Below are 22,651 nucleotides of genomic sequence, written 5' to 3'. Positions count from 1 at the left end.
TTCGATCCGCTGCTACCCCGCGCTACTTAATCCCTACGTAGTAACGTGGCAAAAATTAATGTGCTGCGAATAGACTACACGTTTTTGAAGAACCTCGAACCCGGTAAGCCAAGTGAGAATGCTGGAAATTACCTTAGGGTATTATTGTGGTTGAAACATGTATAATTGTTACAGAGGTTTGCCTATTGGAACCATCTGTTTTCATCATTTGCTGTCTAGTGTTAACGCAAGTTAAATTGCAATTCCATGAGTAGTTGTGAATTTTGCGCATACATCATAATTTTTTGGCGCATACATCTCAGCTAGCACATTGCAACAAATTTGCAATTTGGCTCAGCCTTTGTGTCATCGGTTGACAAGTACTCATAGGGTGATTCTCAAGCCTGCTTTTGTTATGAAAGCGCTCAGATAAAGGATTAAGAAATAATAGTTTCTCTGTCTTGCTTATATAAATCAACATATTTTGGTGCGTTGACAATTGAAAGATAGAAATGAGATGGAGGGATGAAATGAGAGACTGAAGAACAAAGAAGAGAGATATGAAGAAAAACCTAGCGCAACGCAATACCATATCGATTGAATTATCACTGTATGATTGTGGTGGAACAACTAGCTTGTGCTCTTGTCTAACGGTAGTATTTAGTAAAATTTACGCATACACATTTTACACTTTTAGATTTAGCACGTGAAACAGTTTGAATAATGGTTATCATTGTATGCTCATTGTACCAGTAGGCTTGATTTTATTTGCAGTATTGGTTGCTAGCTGTTTGCTTAGTACTGTTGTGTGGTTGTGGAGAAATTATGTTATGCCTAACTAATTCGAATTCACAAACAACATCAGTGTTGAACTTGATTGTCATATTATTCTATTTTGACTACGTTTAGTTTGTGCACTTTTGCTTAGCTTGTGAGAACTAATTTAATTATTACTGGTTCAGGTACATTGAAGGCGTTAAGCTATTGTAAGCAATACTAATATCTACCATTCAAAGTTACTTCTTTATTCTATAAGTCAAACAATGAAATACACAACTAACAAAATTCTAAAACAACAATATTAATGACAAACAATTAAAAGAACTAATAAAAATTACATTCTTACTCAAATGGTCGTCTGTGCTTGTTGATCAGTCCTGTACAGCTGTGAGTTTCGACAGTCAAACGAGAATCATGAGAGGCCATATGTAGAGAGTGTCAGCAGTTGAGATAGTGATGTAGAAGAGGCTCAGCGCAGCTAGGAGAAGGAGGCTCCATCGGTAGAGAAAAGAGAGAGAGAGAGAGAGGCTCCTCAGCAGGCAGAGGGGAGAACGTCCAAGGAGGTCCTCAGAAAGAGAGAAAAATGGAATCAGAGATGGACATAGAGATGCTGAGTCATTGGAGCTGTTCTTTTTAATAGATGTCTGGCATGTGGGATGGCTAGCCTGTGGGTGTAGGTTGAGTGTTAAGGCTCAATGTTTTTTGTCAGGCGTGTGAAGATATCTTGTTTGCGTAAGTCTTCAGCTGGTGCACCTGATGTCGGCATGTAGGGTGGAGCTCATGACTTACTCCTGGTATCTAGCTCATGTTTGAAAGGAGTGGCAGATCTGTCTGTGACTCATTTGACTCGTCTCTAATGTTTCTCTGGTGGCTTTTTAATGATAGTAGTTGGTTGATTTAATTGCTTCGACAACCCTTTGGCATATTCTCCATCTGGTGTTGACGCAATTTCTATTATTGATTTCGTCCAAATTTGAAGTTTGTAATTTGCTTTTGACATTTTCTGATTATTGAATCTTTTAATATTTTTGGGCGTCTTGCTGCTTGTACGTATTATATGCTTATCCTGTGGTCTGGCTACATTCCCTGTTGGTATCTTGTTTTCGCAGGATCTCCACACAACAGTATAAAACTGTAACAAGTAATCTGTCAATCTTATTTGTAGTATGTAATTACAGTTGTTCACAAGAACTATTGTTATTCTTGATAAGATAACAATCCAGAGCCCATTTTCTAGTTGGCGCTGAATTCAGAGCCTATTTTCTAATGACCAATAAAACAGTTTGTACATCACAAGGTGTATTAGGTCTTGTGAACTGGATTCTCACAACTAAATTAACCAGTCAATGTTTAAGCATGATTATAAACAATACAAGCATAGTTGCTTTTCAATTGTCAGCAAATAATTTTTTGTATATGTAGACCGAAAAACTGTAAGGGAAAAATTTTAAAATGCCGTAGTTTTGCTGAACATTATGAAAGGTTATAAAAATTTAAATCAAGTAGTATGTGTGAGAGCGTAAATTCAATTAATTCCACAAATAACTGTACAATAAAATAAGTGATCCATCTATTGTAATAATATTGTATTCCTCCCTTTTTTTCATGTCACTATTCTCGTCAACCATATTCGTAGTCTAGTACTTTATCCTATGTCACCCACCACTGTATTTGAGAAAACGAGAAAGTCTCTGTTTCTGTATATAAATTATTAATCAAGAGATAGCTGGCATCATCCTTAATTTGGTCTCTAATTAGCTCACACAACTGAGGCATAACTTCAGTAAGGCTGATCTAAGCTTGTAGGCTAAGCTCCCACAATGCAGTCAAACAAGGAAACAGACCTATGAATATACAACATGCCTTTTTTTAAGCTGGTTAGTTTGAACTTACATTGCACTCGAGCTAAATGAGCCTGCTGATATACACAGACAAAATCTCCTTGATCTCTATTTTTGTTTACTAATAGCTAACAGCTTGATCTCTTTTCCTTGGCCCTGTTTCGTCTCTTACAGCTTCACCGGTCCTACATTTCAACAATATGTGCTCTACCTGGATACATCAGCCACACTTTGTGACACAGCGATCCATGGTTTAGATAGTAATCGCTGGAACTAACAATTGTAAAAACCAACTGTATCTCAAGCTTTGCTCTTAGTATTGTTCTTTTTTGCCTTGTCTTTTTTCAATTGGCTTCTAAAAATTTTCTTTCTATCACCTGAGCCTTGTCCATCTAATGTGATTGACATGCTCAGGTGTTTGTAATTTAGAAACTTAGTTTAACTTGAACAAACTTCATTATTTAGCTAGCAATCAATTTGTAGTATGCTTAATTGGACCTCATTTAGGTTTCGGTTGTTTACCTATTCAAGTAATCACACCAAATACAAAGGCTTAGGAACTTTGGAATTAATTTTGTATAATAGTCATCAAACGCGATACACAAAACACTTTTTACAATGTATGAATCGAAAGACCCTGATACAAGAAGTGTGGCACAAATTACTTCTTCAAAATTGAAATGCACTCACCTCAGTCCAGCCTTATTCATTCTTTTTTACTTTGAATTTGTATTCTATACTGTAACATTGTGATATTCTCAAATATATGATTTGAATGCATTTTTATTTATTGCATCTATAAATATAATAGATGGTCTTTTTCACAAACTCTATTGGAAGGCAGGTACAGGTCCTTTCTATGTTTTTACCTTTTTCTTGTCTGATTGCTCGTCAGTGGCATGTTATGTTATGTCTGATATATATCTATTCATTCTACTACGATGAAAAACAAGTTTGTTTCACTTGCCAGCTGCTTGATTTACTTCCGATAAAATTCTTTAGCTAGAGGATATAGTTTTGTTTTTAAGAATTTAGGATGAATCCCATAAACACCAGGTTCTATTGCTAGTTCGATTGTGTTTTAAATCCTACTTTTAATGCCATTTGAGTCTATTGTGAAGTCTTATGTCAGGCTTTTCAGCTGGCAAGATAATTGATACAGTAACACTTTTCCATGTGATGAAGATTGTTCAGGTTTGCTTGTACATCTGAATTGTACCAATTATTTCACTACTCTTTATTATTAGATCATTGTCATGTTTTAAAATTATTGGGTACTTCCTCTTTTTCATGTTTTGTTTAGGGTCCCATACATCTGCTATCAAGTATTCATAACTTCCGATATATTGGTTCAAGATTGTTCTGTAAGTCAACAGTAACGGAGAGTTGAGTAACAGTTGAGGACTCGAATGGCGAATAATCATAAGTCATGAAAATTATGTAGATGAAAAATTTGTCTTTTTTATTTTTATTGTTGATTTTCTTAGTATACAAGGAGAATATGGTTTGTTCGTATTCAACCAAATATTTTATTTAGGTTGATGTCTCTTGAAGACGCAACTAGATATGCAAGAAAGGAATATTGGGAGGACCGTTTTGAGACAGAGGAAGAACATGATTGGCTTGGTTCCTACGAAAATTATGGCGGCATTGTAGAATCTATTCTAAAACCAGATGATAGAATCCTCATTTTAGGTAAGAAGTGATACTCTTGTATACCAACATTGTTTTAGGTTCAACATGTACTTGCCTAACCTTTTAAACTCATGAATTTTGTAGCATACTCAACAGTCTTGTCATATTAGCACAATCGTGTTATTTTAAGATCGCTTGTCTGTCTTCTCCAGTCTAAGCTTGCTGTTTGTTAATGTTTAACATTTATATGTTAACATGATACTATTGTTAGTGAATACCTCTTATAATGTAGGCCTATGTAATTTCCTATAAATACGTGTTCAGCTGTCTGGGTATTAGTACGAAGTTTAGCATATTACCTTAAATCTTTTGTATTACTTATGTTTCATTTGATGATTATGTTAGCGACAAGTTGGCAGATTGTGTTTTGAATATTTACCAGAAACGGCAAGCCACCATTATGATAATTATTCTGATACTAATATCTAATTGTTAACTATTAACTGTTAACTAATAACACTTGCTTAAAGTGCTTTCATATTGGTTATTCTTGACTGAATGAGAAGCCTCAGCTTACCCTGTTCGTAAATTGTTAATCGAGGGTCAAATAAGGGACTAGTGTATAAGATAAGGAAGGAGCTGGAAAAAAATGGAATCGCTAATAGGACTAAAAGCTGCTTGTCTTTAGGTTTTGATGAGAGCTGTCAGAATAATAATAATACTCAATATGACAAGGAAGTAATATGACTCAGGTTGATGGCCTGAAGATTCAAGAAAACAAACCTATGTGTGGGGGTATGACTGAATAAAGCCCTCGATCTGAGAGGGTGCCTAGTCTAACTAGACTCGTTGCGCCTGAAGAAATATGTCTTATATCTTTTAATCTTACTTATTATTATTATGTTTAGGCTGTGGAAATAGCACCCTCTCTGAGAATATCTACAAGTCAGGATGCAAGCATGTTACCAACATTGATTATTCAGTTAATGTCATTAGACGCATGAGAGAGAAATATTGTGATCTAGAGGAAATGAGATGGACTACTATGGACATTCTTGACATGAAATTTATTCCCGCTAGCTTTGATGTCGTGAGTTGATATTATGTTCAGATCACCTTTACGACTGTTTGATGCATGGTAGGCTCCAGCAGGGGTGTTCAGGGGTGCTGCAAAAGTTGAGCATTATAGATTTTAATGTTTTGAGTTGTCATTCATATTTGACTTGCTATGCTTTGAACACAGTTTAATTACCATTCAGGCCCACATAAGCTAATAGCATAACTTGCACCACGAATAGTACTTGTATTGGTCATTCAAGACATCTATTAATATGCATTGGCATTACTAGAAAAGTTTTAGTTTTGCTGGTTATAGGCAACTTGTTAGAAAATATGTTATGATTGGTCTCCATGTAACAGGGAATGGGTATTTATCATCAGTGTAAGAGTGAGGTTTGATCTATGGAACTGCTAACCTATAACTCTCTATTACTAAGTTATATGAACACACTATCTTTTTCTTAGCACTTATCTCGGCTATTCTTTCTAATGAAGTTGAACTGATCTGTGTCTCGTGTGCAGTAACTTATCTGTATAAATGCTGTAGTTACCGTCAACTGGTATCAACTAGCTTCAGATACTTTGTAAACCTTATTCTTTCTTACAGGATAACTAGCACTTAGCCTATGGCTTTTGCGATGTGAGTCTTTGAGTGGTAAAAAGGTTAAAATTTACAATTTTTTTCAGTCTTGTCATTCTCTGGAAGTTTGCAATCCAAAACAATGTGTAATTGCACAAATAGTGTAAATTAGGGGTGGTGCTGGTTTATGTAGGCTTTCTACTTGTGTTGTGATTGTTAATTGTATTGTAGGTAATAGACAAAGCCACTTTAGACTCTTTCATGGTGGACGAAAGGGATCCATGGAATATTTCCTTACACATGCAAGGAATAATGGATCAAATATTGCAAATGGTTGGTGATGAGCTCCGTTGTTGTATTAAACAGCATTTAGTGTATATTCAGAAGCCTGTCATTGCCGCGTCGAAATCTCTATTAGACTAAGAGATACAGTAATACTTCAACTTACGAGTGCTCCAACGTACGAGAAACTTGAGATACGAGCCAGCTTTCAAGCAAGTTTTAGCACTAACATACGAGCCATGTTTGAGATACGAGCACTTGAGTCAGTTGCCAAGTATGCCGGAGGTGTTTTATGAGAACAGCATCACTCTGTATTTTTCAACTGCTCAGGTTATACTGTTGTATCGTGTTTTTTGTGCACGATTTTCTGTGCAGAATTATGTGAATTAAACGTACTGTGCGTAGACCAAATGTTTGCCAGTAAAATGAAAGATAATACAAAGAAAAAGCAAATGATAACAATTGATATTAGACGGAAAAATATTGAAAAATATGCGAAATGTGTATGCGTGATTGAGCTAGCTCGGCAATATGACAGAAATACATTCATAATTATCAAACAGAAGGATTATATTCAGGGCATTTAGTTCGCAAAAAGACTAACCATAGTTTCTAAACGGTTCAGCGATCTTCACGACCGCTGATGGCATTGGACAAACAATTGGCCGGTGACAGCGTAACTGAAACGATGCTATGTGAAAAGGCCGGCACTATCTATCCATCCAAACTGTTTAATAGACATTCGGACAAGCTGGCTAGTGGCCGTGCATTAACCATTTGTGACGACACCTGTGTTCGTCCTAATCGCAACATGTTGCAAGGGCGACAAAGGCAAACGTCCTTAGATAGGTTTATCTTAAAACGATCGGCTAGTCGTGAAAGCGAAAAAAAAGGAAAAATTTCTCGCTAACCAGCGAGAAACTTCAAACTATGAACTCCGAAGAAATTTTAATTACGTTAAGTTAAAAATGAAAGTTTGCTTTTAGGTTTGCTTCTAAGTTTGTCTTTTAACACTTTAATAAAATCCAAATTTATCAAAGTCAAATGTTGTAACGAAGGATAACTTATATCTCCCTCCCTGGCAAATGCGAATGTTAACTGCTATTGTATGTATTTAATTTTACATTTTAATTAATCACATTTCTTTGCATTATTTTTTATTTGTTGCTTTTTGAAAGCATGTAGTACGTAAGGACAATAACCAACATGTTCTTTCTGTTACAATATCTTGTTTTGAGTGTTTTATTTGCTTTTTTTAGAGTATGGAAACCAATCAATGTATATTTAATTGTTCTATATATAAATAGATTGCACCAACATGCGAGTAAATTGACATACGAGCTCAGTCTCGGAACGCATTAAGCTCGTAAGTTGAAGTATGACTGTATCTTGTTTTTTTTATATATATAACACATTAAGATTTATCATGTCTACAGTAATTTATATCTAACTCAGCATTTCCGACCTTGACATTATTGCTTATATTACTGCCCAGAGTCATATTCTGAAAAGCTTCTACTCTCACCTAGGTTTGAACCTAAAAGCTTGAAACCTGGATTTAAACACTAAACACGTTGCAGTACCAGAGGAACCTACGTTTCACTGCGCTTCGCGGAAGCTGCTGCTTCTCACATCTGCGGACTACTCTTCCTGTTGCGTTTGTAACTAAAAGTTTTATAGATGTGTTGTTGAATGTACTAATATTAATCTAATATACCATAGCTCGAGTTATTATCAACATCTAGGCTTACAACAATGTCAACTGTCATGCAATGGTTTGATGGGTTGAGGAACTGAATAAGTGATTGGCAGGTGCTAACAGCTTTATTTATTGAATTTGCCACACAAAACCTACAAACTCCTGATGTTCAGCCCCAAATCGTAATTGACTTGAAGTGCAGAAATTCTGTGTCACCAGAAAATAGAAATAAAAAATTTTTACGATTCTTAGATGGAATAATTTAAAAAACATTTGTTTGAAATGAAATTATTGCCAAATAATTATTTAAAAAAGTGTCATACAGGTCTTCTAGAACTAAAATATATTAATTCATATACCTTACATTATGTGGTTTCAGAATATATACATTTGTTTACAGGGGACAAGACGGGCAAGAGACTACTACTTGATTATATTACATTGTGCGATTTAAGTTTTATAGGCTAGTATTAAGAGTTGAGTTAATTTTCATAACTACACCATCTTCAATATGTATAACTGTATTGGTTTATTAGAGATCTTTGTTTAGCATGACAACAACGTATTATCTAGTGAACCATTGTAGGTCAGCCATGTGCTTAAGAAGGATGGAAAGTTCATATCTATGACTTGGGCACAGCCACACTTCAGGAAACGACTTCTAGCCAAACGACAGTATGACTGGTCAATTGACACGAAGAAATTTGGTACTGGATTTGAATATTTTATTTATATCATGAAAAAAGGTCAATCTCTGTCAGAAAAGGATGCTTCATTAGGTCTAACAAAAAGCACATCTGGACTAGTTCAGTCAGAGGAGACATTAGAGGATGATGTAGAAGATTTTTTAAATCATATAGATGTTTAACATAGTAAAATTGTATATTGTACATGCAATAAAACAAGATCCCCTTTACTAATTGTAGCTATTGTGAAGGCATTTAAGCAAGTGATTGCCAACATATATAAATGGGTCTAAAATGGCATTGATAATAATCCTACAAAGGTTATAGTTTCTTGCGACTTATTCATTTCATAAGAAGTAATCTGGCTGTGGCTTCTTCGATGGAATTCCTCTAACCTCCTGAAAATAAGACATGTTCTTCTACAGCTCTAAACTTTGGAATACAGGCTAATGTTATAGTAAACACAGGTCTAATCACATACTATCAATCTGCAAGAGATGATAAACAAACAGCTAAGCTAGTGAGCAGCCAATCACTTTCATGAAAATGAGTAGTTCAGCCAATCACTGAGCATAAAAAATGAGTTGTGGTCACGATTTAGTAACTAGCTAACGATTGTCTGTTTAATAAATTTTACTGTGTTTGTTACCAAGTTACTTATTTAAGAATTTATGATTTTATTATTGCAGTTCGCAGTCTCTAATACTGGCTGTTTAATAAGTCAGCCAATGATTTAGAATTTTGAAATATTTGGCTACTTGCTCAACGTTATGAATGAGGAGTTATCTACACATTACAACTCATCTCTATTTCCATGATCAAGTGGTTAGACCTGTAAAATCAACAAGACAGTAACTGAGTGAATCATAGGTGTGACAAGGTTACCTGTGGGGCAGCTTCAAAGATGGTAAAACTTCGTTTTAAATGTTCATCTAACTCTAGAATGGCTGCTACGTTGCCACACCTGAAACATACCATGTTATATATAATATGCCGCATATGTCATTTCAAAGAAATTAAGTTAGAAAGACCACTCTAAACCCTGCGAGTTGAGTATATTAAAATTAAAACAATTTTTGACAAAATTTTTTCGCAACAGCTACAACATTGTTTCACACATCACACTTGGCGACAAGCGCGAAACAACGTAGCTGCCGTGAAAATTTTTTAGTCAACAATTCTCCAATTTTTATAAACATATACAACATAGTATGAGAAACAATATACAATGTGGTATTCTTTATCTTTTATCTCATGATCTAAACTGCTTTGAACACATTTGACCGGTGTAAATAAAGTTACTATCTAAACATAAAGTAGCATTAGAAAATACCTAGCAATGTCAGAAACCCATTGTCAAATGCCTACCTAAATGCATCCGAAATGATGGACAAGACTTTTTTAAGTAATACTTCCAATAAATGTTTACAAAGACCTTCGAAGATCTATGTCCAGTAGCTAAGTTCATTTCAAAGGAGACCCGATACAAAGGTAATCATAACGGTATTTAAAATAGTGAACAACTAGAGCTTTTCGGGTTATTTAGTCTCATTTTATGCTTTATTTTAAGATCATTTTGTTACAACTACTGCTTACAGTTATACTGATTAGTGGCTTTAACTAACTTGCACCCAACTGCATTCTTGTTGACATCAACAAATAAATACCTCACATGTTTTTAGTGCTGAAAATAACGGCCATCAGAAGCAAAACATATCACTCGGCTAAATTTCATATAAGAGTACAGTTGAGCCTCGACATACGAGATTATTCCAGGGCAAATAGTTAGGGCAAATATTCTTTCACTACGGTACTTACATCTACCCTAAAAATGCTACAGTTATAGCTACATAGTATAACATAGCTACATAGTATAGTATAGCTACATAGTATCGTGGCAAAAAGGAATTTTAGTCGCATGCGGACAACAAATATATCACTAAAAGAGTGGGGACAGGTGAACGGGAATGTTGCTTGGCAGTGCATGAAACTGATGGTGCGCAGGTAGGTGTGTGGAGAGAGACAGGTGGTCTGCAGGTAGGTGTGTAGAGAAAGAGAGACAGGTGGTCTGCAGGTAGGTGTGTAGAGACAGAGAGACAGGTGGTCCGCAGGTAGATGTGTAGAGAGAGACATGTAGTGTGCAGGTAGATGTGTGGAAAGAGATAGAGAGCTAGCCTAATGTGGGCTATGCAAACTTCAAATTACCATGACTTGGTTGTATTTTTTGTTGTTATATATAACATTGTGATAATTTTGGCACGTTACCTTTAATTATTACGTACAACCTGCACTTTCATTTATTTTAGGCTTTCTTTGATTAATTCCACTTTTTTTCTCATTATAACTACTAGACAGCTTGCTAGGTATTGTTTAAAGATAGGTATAAAATCTATAATAGCCCTTCAAACTGAGATTTTAATGAAATTAGGTGCATGGTATTAAGTATACCCTGAAATACGCTACATTTATAACTTGATAGAATAGCTCGTTTAAAAAAGAGAGTTTCAGCCGTATGTTGACAGCAAATGTTCGAGTAAAAGAATATGCAATCAAGTTATAGTAAAGTTGTATATATTCTTTAATGTTAAAACAATTTATGTTTTTTTGAATATCATTTTGTCAAAAAAGCATAATAGCGAAAATTACCTTCGCTACATAATTATTGCAAAACAGTGAGAGATAGAGACTGGCACACACCTGTAACAGTAATTGGGGGCAGACCAGACTGTTATTACTGTGTCATTGAAATGAGACTTCCAGCCTTCCATGACCAACTGATGTGCTCTACATATCAACTTGAGGTTGTTGTTCTCTATAAACTGTTGTACAACATCGCTGCCAAACAGGTAGCCTGCTCCTCTCGGGCTTACACCCCAGCCCTGAGTGTCTGCAATATTTATATTAATAGTTGGTTTAGAAACTTGGGAGTCGCAGATAGATTGAACAAACAATAAATACATTGGCTATGTATTACATATCAGTGATGTATCTACCATGTATTACATATCAGTGGTGTATTTACCATGTATTACATATCAGTGGTGTATCTACCATGTATTACATATCAATGGTGTATCTACCATGTATTACATATTAGCAGTGTATCTACCGTGTATTACATATCAGTGGTGTATTTACCATGTATTACATATCAGTGGTGTATTTACCATGTATTACATATCAGTGGTGTATCTACCATGTATTACATATTAGTGGTGTATCTACCATGTATTACATATCAATGGTGTATCTACCATGTATTACATATCAGCAGTGTATCTACCGTGTATTACATATCGGTGGTAGATCTACCATGTATTACACGTCAGTGGTGGATCTACCATGTATTACATATAAGTAGTGTATCTACCATGTATTACATATCAGCAGTGTATCTACCGTGTATTACATAACAGTAGTGTATCTACCATGTATTACATATCGGTGGTAGATCTACCATGTATTACACGTCAGTGGTGGATCTACCATGTATTACATATTAGTGGTGTATCTACCATGTATTACATATCAATGGTGTATCTACCATGTATTACATATCAGCAGTGTATCTACCATGTATTACATATCGGTGGTAGATCTACCATGTATTACACGTCAGTGGTGGATCTACCATGTATTACATATCAGCGGTGTATCTACCATGTATTACATATCAGTGGTGTATCCACCATGTATTACATATCAGTGGTGGATCTACCATGTATCACATATCAGTGGTGTATCCACCATGTATTACATATCAGTGGTATATCTACCATGTATCACATATCAGTGGTGTATCCACCATGTATTACATATCAGTGGTGGATCTACCATGTATTACATATTAGTGGTGCATCTACCATGTATTACATATCAATGGTGTATCTAACATGTATTACATATCAGCAGTGTATCTACCGTGTATTACATATCAGTGGTGTATCTACCATGTATTACATATCGGTGGTAGATCTACCATGTATTACAGGCCAGTGGTGGATCTACCATGTATTACATATCAATGGTGTATCTACCATGTATTACATATCAGTAGTGTATCCACCATGTATTACATATCAGTGGTGGATCTACCATGTATTACATATCAGTGGTGTATCCACCATGTATTACATATCAGTGGTATATCTACCATGTATCACATATCAGTGGTGTATCCACCATGTATTACATATCAGTGGTGGATCTACCATGTATTACATATTAGTGGTGCATCTACCATGTATTACATATCAATGGTGTATCTAACATGTATTACATATCAGCAGTGTATCTACCGTGTATTACATATCAGTGGTGTATCTACCATGTATTACATATCGGTGGTAGATCTACCATGTATTACAGGCCAGTGGTGGATCTACCATGTATTACATATCGATGGTGTATCTACCATGTATTACATATCAGTAGTGTATCCACCATGTATTACATATCAGTGGTGGATCTACCATGTATTACATATCAGTGGTGTATCCACCATGTATTACATATCAGTGGTGGATCTACCATGTATTACATATCAGTAGTGTATCTACCTTGTATTACATATCAGAGGTGTATCCACCATGTATTACATATCAGTGGTGGATCTACCATGTATTACATATCAGTGGTGTATCCACCATGTATTACATATCAGTGGTGGATCTACCATGTATTACATATCAGTGGTGTATCTACCTTGTATTACATATCAGTGGTGTATCCACCATGTATTACATATCAGTGGTGTATCCACCATGTATTACATATCAGTGGTGGATCTACCATGTATTACATATCAGTGGTGTATCTACCATGTATTACATATCAGTGGTGTATCTACCATGTATTACATATCAGTGGTGTATCTACCATGTATTACATATCAGTGGTGTATCCACCATGTATTACATATCAGTGGTGTATCTACCATGTATTACATATAAGCAGTGTATGGACCATCTAATACATATCAGTGCCTACAATCCCAACCAGTAGTGAAACATTTCCAAGTCTGTAGAGTATTTAACTGCTCAATTTAGTGATTCAAGCCAGTAGCATGTTATCAATTGTTTTACCTCAAATTGGTAGTGGCAGCGCTACTAATGCAACTAGACGTAACACAGCAGTAAGGTCGGGTGTGCACTAAAAATTCTTTCCAAATAGTGACAATAAGCCGGCCAACTCTGTTGACAGTATAAAAACTGATGCTTTAAACAACAATGAAGATACGTTTAAGTGAAGCAATAAGGAGTCTAAATGCCCAGACTATTTCAATGTTAAATGGCAAACAAATGACATTTTTGTATGTTTAATAAATATCAAATTTGAAAATTTTTGTTTTTGGTGCATCACAATGGATTTTCATTCCACAAAGTGACTTACTAAGTGTTTAAAAATGACTATCTAGTTCTTTAGCAGCGAGATTCTACTAACCTGAAGGTGTATCAAAAATCTTTAAATTAAGTAGATTGACCATAGCAACTTGTCAAACAAGTAAGAAATGAGTGTTTTCAAAGAGCGAAACTTAAAATAAAAACCGCTATTGGATATGCTTATAAAACCATAAATAAGAATCGAATCCTTTCAGCGGTACACTCATCCTAAAAAGCATCATGATGATACAAAGATAAAGATTATTGCTTCCATTGTTTACCAAACTCTTCTATCAGATGATTATCCAATCACGCATAGGCTTATACATGTTCACTCGTTGTCTTTGGCTAGAGTATCACTCAACAAAGACCAAGAAAGATCTAGTCATATTCACCATCAGGATCAGACCATAGCAAGTCGCACATGGGTCCATCATGAGGAACTTCCTGTTTCCTATCAATGCCTCTAATCTGATCTAGAGTATGTATTGATGGTGAGAGTCCACCATGGACACAGAATATCTACATAGAAACAAATAAAACGCACAGTAAAATATGTGTGATCTGAGCAAATAACTCTCAAAGTATTTACATGCATATCGTATTCATGAAACACGTGAGACAAGGAGCTGAAATATGAACTACAATGGCACAATGATATTAATTATCCATTTGATGCAATTTCTAAAGAAGGCATGCTTACACGGTGTGTTTACTACCATCGCTAAAAAATACATGAGCTTAATTTAAATGACAGAAAAAAGTGCATCATAAAAAGGAGTTTATTTCATTGTAAAACATAACATAAGATAACTTTGAAAATAGGCAGACTGAACAGTTTATTTACTTTGATATTCGACATGATAGGACCATACTGATGGTCTGCCAATAAATATCACAATGACAGTCGCAACCCATGACATTCCCACACGACAGATTTTCTTTTGAGTAGTTAATTTCGGTGAGTTTACCAAATACCAAAACTGATTTCACCCATAACTAACGCTATGTAGGTGAAAACAAGAGTGGCTATAGTAGCAGAACATCGCAAAAGTCATTCCCAATAGGAGTATGACGCCTTCTATTAATTAAACTTACAATTAAACGCCAACAATACTTTAGCTTGAGGACTTGGATAATCAAGCGTTAACACTAGTTAAGAGAAAATCAATAGTAATATTTAAACAAGCTACATACCTGGCCATCAATGATAGCTGATAAACTGAGATAATCAAATATTTCTGTACAGTATCGCCAGACGGTGATGGATCCATACTTGCGTAAGCATTCGTCATAGAAGCCATACACTTGTGTAATCTGTCTACTTTCATGATTGCCTCGTATTAATGTTATCCGGTCAGGATACCTAACCTGTAGAGGAATTGATCCAAAAGGTTTTTAGTTAGACTTTGTAAGTCAAGCATTAAAAAGGAAGCCAGCAAGCCGACAATGACTAAGGTGGAACCTATATTCTCCTTCCTTGAACAATTCGGTGCTCAACCAAAAAATTCAACTAGAAAATGCATCCGAATTCGAACAGATTTTTGGAACACACTCCCTTCTCAACCATTTGATTTGGCCAGTCTATTTGACTCAGACCGTTAGCGTAGTAAGATTTACACAGTTCATTCAAGTACTTTTTGCCAGTCTTGTACTGTTTTGTGTTGCTTCAACCATAAATAATTAGGTCTGAAGAAAAATAAATGTTTCTTTAATATTTTAGGTATTATTTTTTTAGGGGTGAAAACAGATTAAAATACGGGTATTATACGGGTAACAGATTAAAAACAGATTAAAATTATTTCCTATGGGAAAATGAGTTTCAGTTTTCGAAGAAACCAGTGCTCGACCAACAAATCCGAACAATTATAGTCGAGCACCAAGGTCCCACTGTATTATTAATCTATGATCATAATGGGCAGGTTCTATAGGGTAAGTCTCATTCTAAAACTGGTAAGTAGCTAGATGATATTGCTATGAGCTACAATGGACATTTCCGTAAGCAAACAAGAAACCTGCAACTATCTTTAAATAACCTAGATGCAGTCATACTTTTAGGGCTAGAAGTAGAAGGAATGTCTCCACACTGTAAAAACCTCTGTCCACAAAATCTCCCATAAACAAGTAATTTGTGTCTGGTACATCACCTCCAACCTTGAACAGCTCCTTCAGGTCATAGAACTGACCATGGATGTCACCACAGACCTGTAATAAGCACATTGGGAATGAACCTGCAAACAAGAACAACTTGAAAGTCTAGTTAAAAACTTGAGGGGAACTTTTTTGAATGTGTGAGGAGCAAACGACTGGCCAATCAAAAGGGAGAACTATTGATTCACTAATAAGTGAGTTTAGATGAGCTTCACACAAACAATAAATATCGTAAAACCTCTATTTGAATGCCACCTCTATTTGAATGCCACCTCTATTTGAATGCCACCTCTATTTGAACGCCGCCTCCATTTGAACGCCACCTCCATTTGGATGGCACCTCAATTTGAATGCTGCCTCTATTTGAAGGCCACCTCTATTTGAGTACCACTATAGGACAAGGATTGAAAAATAGAGCGCTTCCCTTTAACTGAACACCACCTTTATTTGACCGCCACTTCTTTGATTTTACGAACTCATAAGTGATAAGTAAAAAATTGTCCACAAAATGGTACTAATGACTCAGTTACATCAATAACAATTAATCTTTCATTGTTGCTGTACATATCGAAGTCTATTTTCTAACTCCCAAGATTCACAGTTTTTCATAGATTTGAAAGCAACACCATAGAAATAATTAATAAAGGTATCAGGCTAATGGTAGTTCCTCAGTTAACGCGATCATGATACTTCGACATATGTGAAAAAAACCGTTTAACATTTACGATAGAAGTTTGAGGCTAAATATTGTGCTATGCGCGCATGTGGATAAAAGTTTATCGTTATTTCCATGAAAAGTATTTTAAATAGCAACACGTAAAAGTCTTGCTTTAATAAAAAATTGGTTTGGACGCTAATACCGACTAGTCAGCAGTGCAGAAGAAGAGTTGAAGTCAGAAAACATTGTGGAAGGTATTGCACAACAATCCTCTGCACAACAGCCTCTACCTGAATGCCACCTTCATTTGACCGCCACTATAGGAGAAGGGTTGAAAAATAGAGTGCCATTGCTCTATGAAATAGAGGTTTTACGATATTCTAAAGATAAGAAGGTACATACTGGAGGATGCAGTCATACATTTTCTATAGGTGTAGAAGATCAAACTATGTCTACTGACCTATGAGAATGTCATGACATGTGATAAATTACACGACTATATATTCATTCATCAAGCTCTCCATAGTAACAAATGATGCAATCTCAACTTTTGATATACACTTGGCAACAGGTTTAATTTTCAACATTTATTTATAAAGTTGGTCGTAGAATAACCACCAGATAAAATGTGCTATTTAAAAATTGTTAGGTTTGCAGTAAATGTAGTCATTTTATGTGTAGAAGTGACTATCATCTTATTTCAAAATCTGGAAAACAGCAAAACTTAAATATGAAACAGTATGTACACACAGTATGTCTTTCAAAGCCGACACACAGCAAAAAAGTGTAACTTACACATACCCCATCTTTTTAAATGTGAAACATTTCAGATTTCTACTGGACCGAATTACCACAAAAAAATATAGATCAGATATACTGATGTTATTAAAGGCAACTTTTACAGAAGTAAATTGGCTAAGCTTGTGTGTCAACACCTACTGTGACAGGAGAGTCCACTCGTTGTACATTGCTTTCCTCAACTAAAATCTCTCTCGCTTTTGCACATAGTGCCTTCACCTCGCTCTCTTTTATTATCTCACACCTGCGAAGCTGCTCTATTTGTCTGAAATATGAAACTTCTTTTAATGTTAATAATAAAATACCACACATTGTCTATGTCAAATTCAGCGTTAGTCAAAGTTCCACGGACCCATCAACAGTTATTAGCAATGATTTTCATGCCAACACGAGCGTCTTATGAACAAATAGTTTTATTTGACCGACAAAGATGTCATAAACATTCACAGTAACTTCGCAAACAATGAATACTGTACTGAGGTTTTTGATAAAAATTAGAACTGTTTGAATATATATATAGCTGCACTTAGTGCTTATTCAAGAGTAAGCCAAAATATGCAGCAACAATGTATTGGGAATGACCATATTTTGATAGCACAACTCTTTTTCAATAGCTACATGTAGTAGCGAGTTTTATTAGTTTAGGAGTTTCACTAGTTCAGTTGTGTTCATGTAGAGAAATAATCTTATATATATGATCCTCCAGTTTTGCGTGAAATTTGCTATGGCTAGCTTCCTTGTGAAACCCAAACCAAGCAAACCAAACTATAGTGTACCCAGTGATCTCTAATGATTTTTTCTGGACTCTGGATGTAAACTGAGTGAAATTGAAACATTTAAATATTGATCGCTTGTATCATTTACTGGGTTTCCATGCTTTGAATAGATTCAAAGTTTCTTCCGCAGTAAAACCCAAACGGATTCGATGCCATTTCATTTTGCTGAATTTGTGCGAAGGCATTCGCGGTGAGACTACTATTCGATGTTACAGAAACGCTCATCATAAATGGATTTGAATCGATAATACCTGGCTAAGCTCTTTCTAGTGGAGGTAAAAGTTATTACCTTATTCATTAAATAACTGAACCTACGGATTGAACAGATTCCCACTGCATTGGTGCTAACCTCTTTCTAGGCTTAACTCTTCTAACATAGAAATTCTTTTTCCTAAAAGCAACTGTAGTTCATGCGACCTTTAAAGTAATAACTGTATAGCAGGTAGTAAATTATGTTGTTTTGTAATAAAGAGGGCTGCAATAAGGCAAACAAAAAGAAAATACTGATCTGGCATCGAAGCTGAGTTAGTGCAAGAAGTGTACGAAGCGGGAATTGAAAAGCAACTGTGCCCCAAAAGCTAATCTACTTTAATAAGTTCTGTTTTGAGGAGTACACCGCTATCTTGGAAAGATTTATGAGGTGCAACTCTGAATCATTGATAAAATAAAGTTCAAATTCATCATCAGCAGCTCCGAACCCATTTGAAGCATGGAAACTCCGTAATTGTGTTTAACATAAAAATAATGATAATAAAACTATTAATAATAATATTAATGATAATATTTTAAATAATAAAGACAAGATAAAAAACTCTCCATGGGTGTAAAAAATTCTATTAACCTAAAGCAAACATTGTAGTTGCCCAAACATAATTCAACAAGTACAAAACAGTGTTTTCATGAACATTGTTGAGCATAAAAACCTAAAACAAAGTTTTAACATAATTTAAAAACCTATTGAAACGTTAACTTGTGTTAGCATTCATATTCATCTTACATTTGAAATATCAAACAAACATTTTAATATATGGCCAGGAGATTTGCTAACTTATTCTAGGAGCTTTTGTATAAACCTCTCGCATTGTTATGGAGAGATAGTTATGAGTATAAACCTCTGACATATGTTATAGAGAGATACTTATATGTATAAACCTCTCACATATGTTTTAGAGAGATAGTTTTTTCCCAAACATTTATGCAAATTATGGCAACCACATCTTTTATGTGCTACACATGTACATGACCTTGTCGACCACGATACTAAAAGGTTTAATCAATTACAAATATATTTCAGAAAAGCTCTCTCTCTAACAAAAAATCTACCTAAATCGGTTACAATCTCTAATAGAAAAGCTTTGCATTTTAATCGACATATGCATCATATCAAAGGTAATGTAAAGAGATTTCCTGTTTAAAATCATGGAAGAGCTGCTAAAAAGTATTCGTGCAAATAACAGCAATTATAAAACGTTAATTAACAGATAATAGTAAGTTTATTTCTTGAAGAATGAGCATTGGACAGACAACAAACATAGATGAGCATAATTCAAAGACATGTTTTTAATAACAATAGAACAACTATAATGCATGCTCACCGGTCTAGATCTCCGCTGTCAGACATTTTCAATGGGTTGCTAAAACAAATACACATTCCTTATATAGAATGTTGCCCAATGCGACGATACAAATATTACTTGAAATACTAACTCCAATACCAAATTTTTGAAAATGAAAAAAAAGGAAAGCATTACGCATACACAGTTTTTACGAATTAAACATAAAACTAAGCTAAATAAATTAACAATCAAATTATTTTTCTTTGACAGAAAAAAATCCCTGAAATATACTACGAAATAAAACACGTTTAGATGTTAGGGAAAGGGTTAAATGCAAGAAAGGGTTAAAAATAAGATAAATTTCATATGTATGCGAAACAAAATATGTATTATAACAAGCATTGCTTAAATTGAAAAGGTTAAAGGGAACCCGGAAGTATGACTGCCCTCAAATTCACAAAGTGCGATCAACAAATCCCTTAAAAAATATAGGGCCTATTTCTAGATATTTAATACACGATAGAAAAAGCTACTTTTCATATATATAATTCGTTCACAGACATAACCACCTGTGAATGAAAATTCTTCCCAAGCTGGTTACTTAATACTAAAGTTATGCCTTTTAAGAATAAGTAGATTTCAGCTCTTGTGGCTGCCAGTCGTATTTAAACCGAACACCGTTCGAATAGTTCTTGCAGATTTGTCAATCTGAAACAGTTGCTGGATTATACTTAAGTGGAAAGCTTGAAATCCCGTTAGAGGAACCATCATCTGGTAAATTATTTCATTGTAGTGATGCATTTCATCATATAAATTATTGTAATTATCAATAATAATAATAATTTAGTGTGCGATGAAGTAATCTATATAATATTACAAATATTTTGCAATATGTTTGAGGTAATAATGGTTGAAGAAATTAGCTCAGTAAAAGGAAACCATTTTCATTCTGATTTTTAGTTGATAGCAAATGTAGTTAAATGTTAAATTTATTCTGTACTAAGAGCTTTGGTTCATGACCATTTCTAAAACTAAATGCTGCTATTATGAGCTCAAAAACTTGCTAAGCCATTATAGATTTAAAATATCAGAAATCTAAAACATTTAATGACGAAGGAATTTTTACCCATTCATCTTCAGTCTATATTCATTATAACATCAACTTTGGATGCTGTTGGTTACTTGTTTTAAGTCGCAGAGACCTTTGAAACAAAGCTGAAATACCAATGGGAAACTACATTTCGGTATGACATTAAAATTGTAAATAATACCTTTTAGTCAAATTGCCAAATGCAGTTGAATTTGAACACGCTATATGCTAAAAACATGTCAATTTTTTCAGTAGCGTAAAGATAATCCCTTGTGCTAGAATATTTTAAAATAAAGAATTGTTGTAAGTTTTTTGGAAGCAATGATCGTTAGAACTGAAAAAGGTAATAACAATCATTGGCTTGAGCCAATGTAACATATCACTAGCATTACAAATTATATATCTCTAAAAGAGGTTTTTGTCCCTTTAGTAAATAATTGAGAAAAATATGTTGCTGTTTGTTACAAAAAGAAACGTGCCAGCTGTCTTTAATTTTCTGTTTTACAAAAATATAAATGCAATCTTTCATGAATGCAATAATTATCAACTTGAAAGCTAAAAAAGCTGGGTAAAAATTGTAAGTGAAAAATTGTCTACAGCTGATAATTTAATTAATAAATGCTCTGCAGCCTTCGATTCCAGCTTATGAAAGAAGTACTTTTCACTCCACATGATGTTTAAAATGGTAACATTAATGTACGAAAACATGTCTACTAACAATAACATAAATATTTGTAAATAAAAACAAATAAAAAAAAGAAAAAAAACAGCATTGAAATTTACTTTATCCATTTTGTTCTTACTCCTTTGATCAAAGATCTTAATTTTAATATCTACAATATAACAATTAACTAAAAAAAGAAAAAATGAACGAGTTGATATCTCTACAATGCACCCACACGGGAGCGAATGAGATAGCCAAGTAGACTAGACTCTACTTTCAATTTAAAGGGGTTGTTAACAGTTTGGCAAAATATTCTCTGTTGAGCTTTGTAGCAGCTGATATTAGTCTATTTTCATAATGTACTATCTACCACTCACTCGTTTAGTTCTAATCAACACTGAGATCATTCTACTTGAGCATCTACGTGAGCATATGGACCATGAGGAATATTTCAAGAGGTATCAGCTCAACATAGCTTTCAAACTGATTTGTGTCGGTATGCCACACAAACACAAAATCACGTAACTAAATTAAAATTACAACCTTGAAATATTATTTTAAACAAGCCTAGTTAATTGATTTTGGGTAATCAGAAGAAGATACAGTTCAAATATAGAAAAAAGTGTATATGGTTTTAAACCTGTTACGTAATGCCTCGTTTGCAATTTCTTTTATACAATAATACTAAATGTACTTCGATCTTTATGAGTAGATTTTTACTATAGAATTTTGATTGCACAAAGACGATTTAAACATGAATAATTTACGCTTGTTTCCCAGTTCTACACATAGTTCTACACCTGTACACTGAATGTAAGTTCTAAGTCATGGTATTTACCAATCATTAACGGTTTTCAAAAACACTTACACGTAGTTGTAACAAAAAATAAATTTTCGTTTTATAAAACCTGAAATTATGTTGCAAAGTTAATGAAACATTTTAATATATCGAAGTACAAAAATCAGTACATGTACCTAGAAGTAGTCAGATGACCCTGACTTTTTATTAATCTGCATCAAAGTTGAAACATTGCAT

General features: G+C 34.5%; 2 protein-coding genes across 4 annotated transcripts; one reads left to right on the top strand and one right to left on the bottom strand.

Moving 5' to 3' along the window:
• The first annotated feature begins 38 nt into the window (after positions 1 to 38).
• Positions 39 to 8,728, top strand: LOC137391559 (EEF1A lysine methyltransferase 4-like). The gene is made up of 5 exons (XM_068078068.1): positions 39 to 103; positions 4,138 to 4,295; positions 5,144 to 5,325; positions 6,106 to 6,207; positions 8,442 to 8,728. The coding sequence occupies exons 2-5, from the start codon at positions 4,142 to 4,144 to the stop codon at positions 8,721 to 8,723; spliced, it is 720 nt and encodes a 239-aa protein (XP_067934169.1). The 5' UTR covers positions 39 to 103; positions 4,138 to 4,141; the 3' UTR covers positions 8,724 to 8,728.
• A 17-nt stretch (positions 8,729 to 8,745) lies between these two features.
• LOC137391558 (serine/threonine-protein phosphatase 4 catalytic subunit) lies at positions 8,746 to 22,631 on the bottom strand. Of its 3 annotated transcripts, none has more exons than XM_068078065.1 (9): positions 20,988 to 21,010; positions 19,901 to 19,939; positions 17,671 to 17,794; positions 15,975 to 16,127; positions 15,120 to 15,293; positions 14,318 to 14,444; positions 11,239 to 11,428; positions 9,427 to 9,505; positions 8,746 to 8,939 (listed from the first exon to the last, which is right to left on the bottom strand). In XM_068078065.1, the coding sequence occupies exons 1-9, from the start codon at positions 20,993 to 20,995 to the stop codon at positions 8,889 to 8,891; spliced, it is 945 nt and encodes a 314-aa protein (XP_067934166.1). In that variant the 5' UTR covers positions 20,996 to 21,010; the 3' UTR covers positions 8,746 to 8,888. The 3 variants fall into 3 exon arrangements, with proteins under 3 accessions (XP_067934166.1, XP_067934168.1, XP_067934167.1); XM_068078067.1 differs by lacking the exon at positions 20,988 to 21,010 and adding an exon at positions 22,591 to 22,631 and having other exon boundaries at positions 8,747 to 8,939; XM_068078066.1 differs by lacking the exon at positions 20,988 to 21,010 and adding an exon at positions 22,484 to 22,593 and having other exon boundaries at positions 8,747 to 8,939.
• Between the last annotated feature and the right edge of the window lie 20 nt (positions 22,632 to 22,651).

Source organism: Watersipora subatra, chromosome 3 (assembly GCF_963576615.1).
Source record: "Watersipora subatra chromosome 3, tzWatSuba1.1, whole genome shotgun sequence".
Taxonomy (NCBI): Eukaryota; Metazoa; Bryozoa; class Gymnolaemata; order Cheilostomatida; family Watersiporidae; genus Watersipora; species Watersipora subatra.
This window is presented reverse-complemented; position numbering and strand designations above follow the sequence as displayed.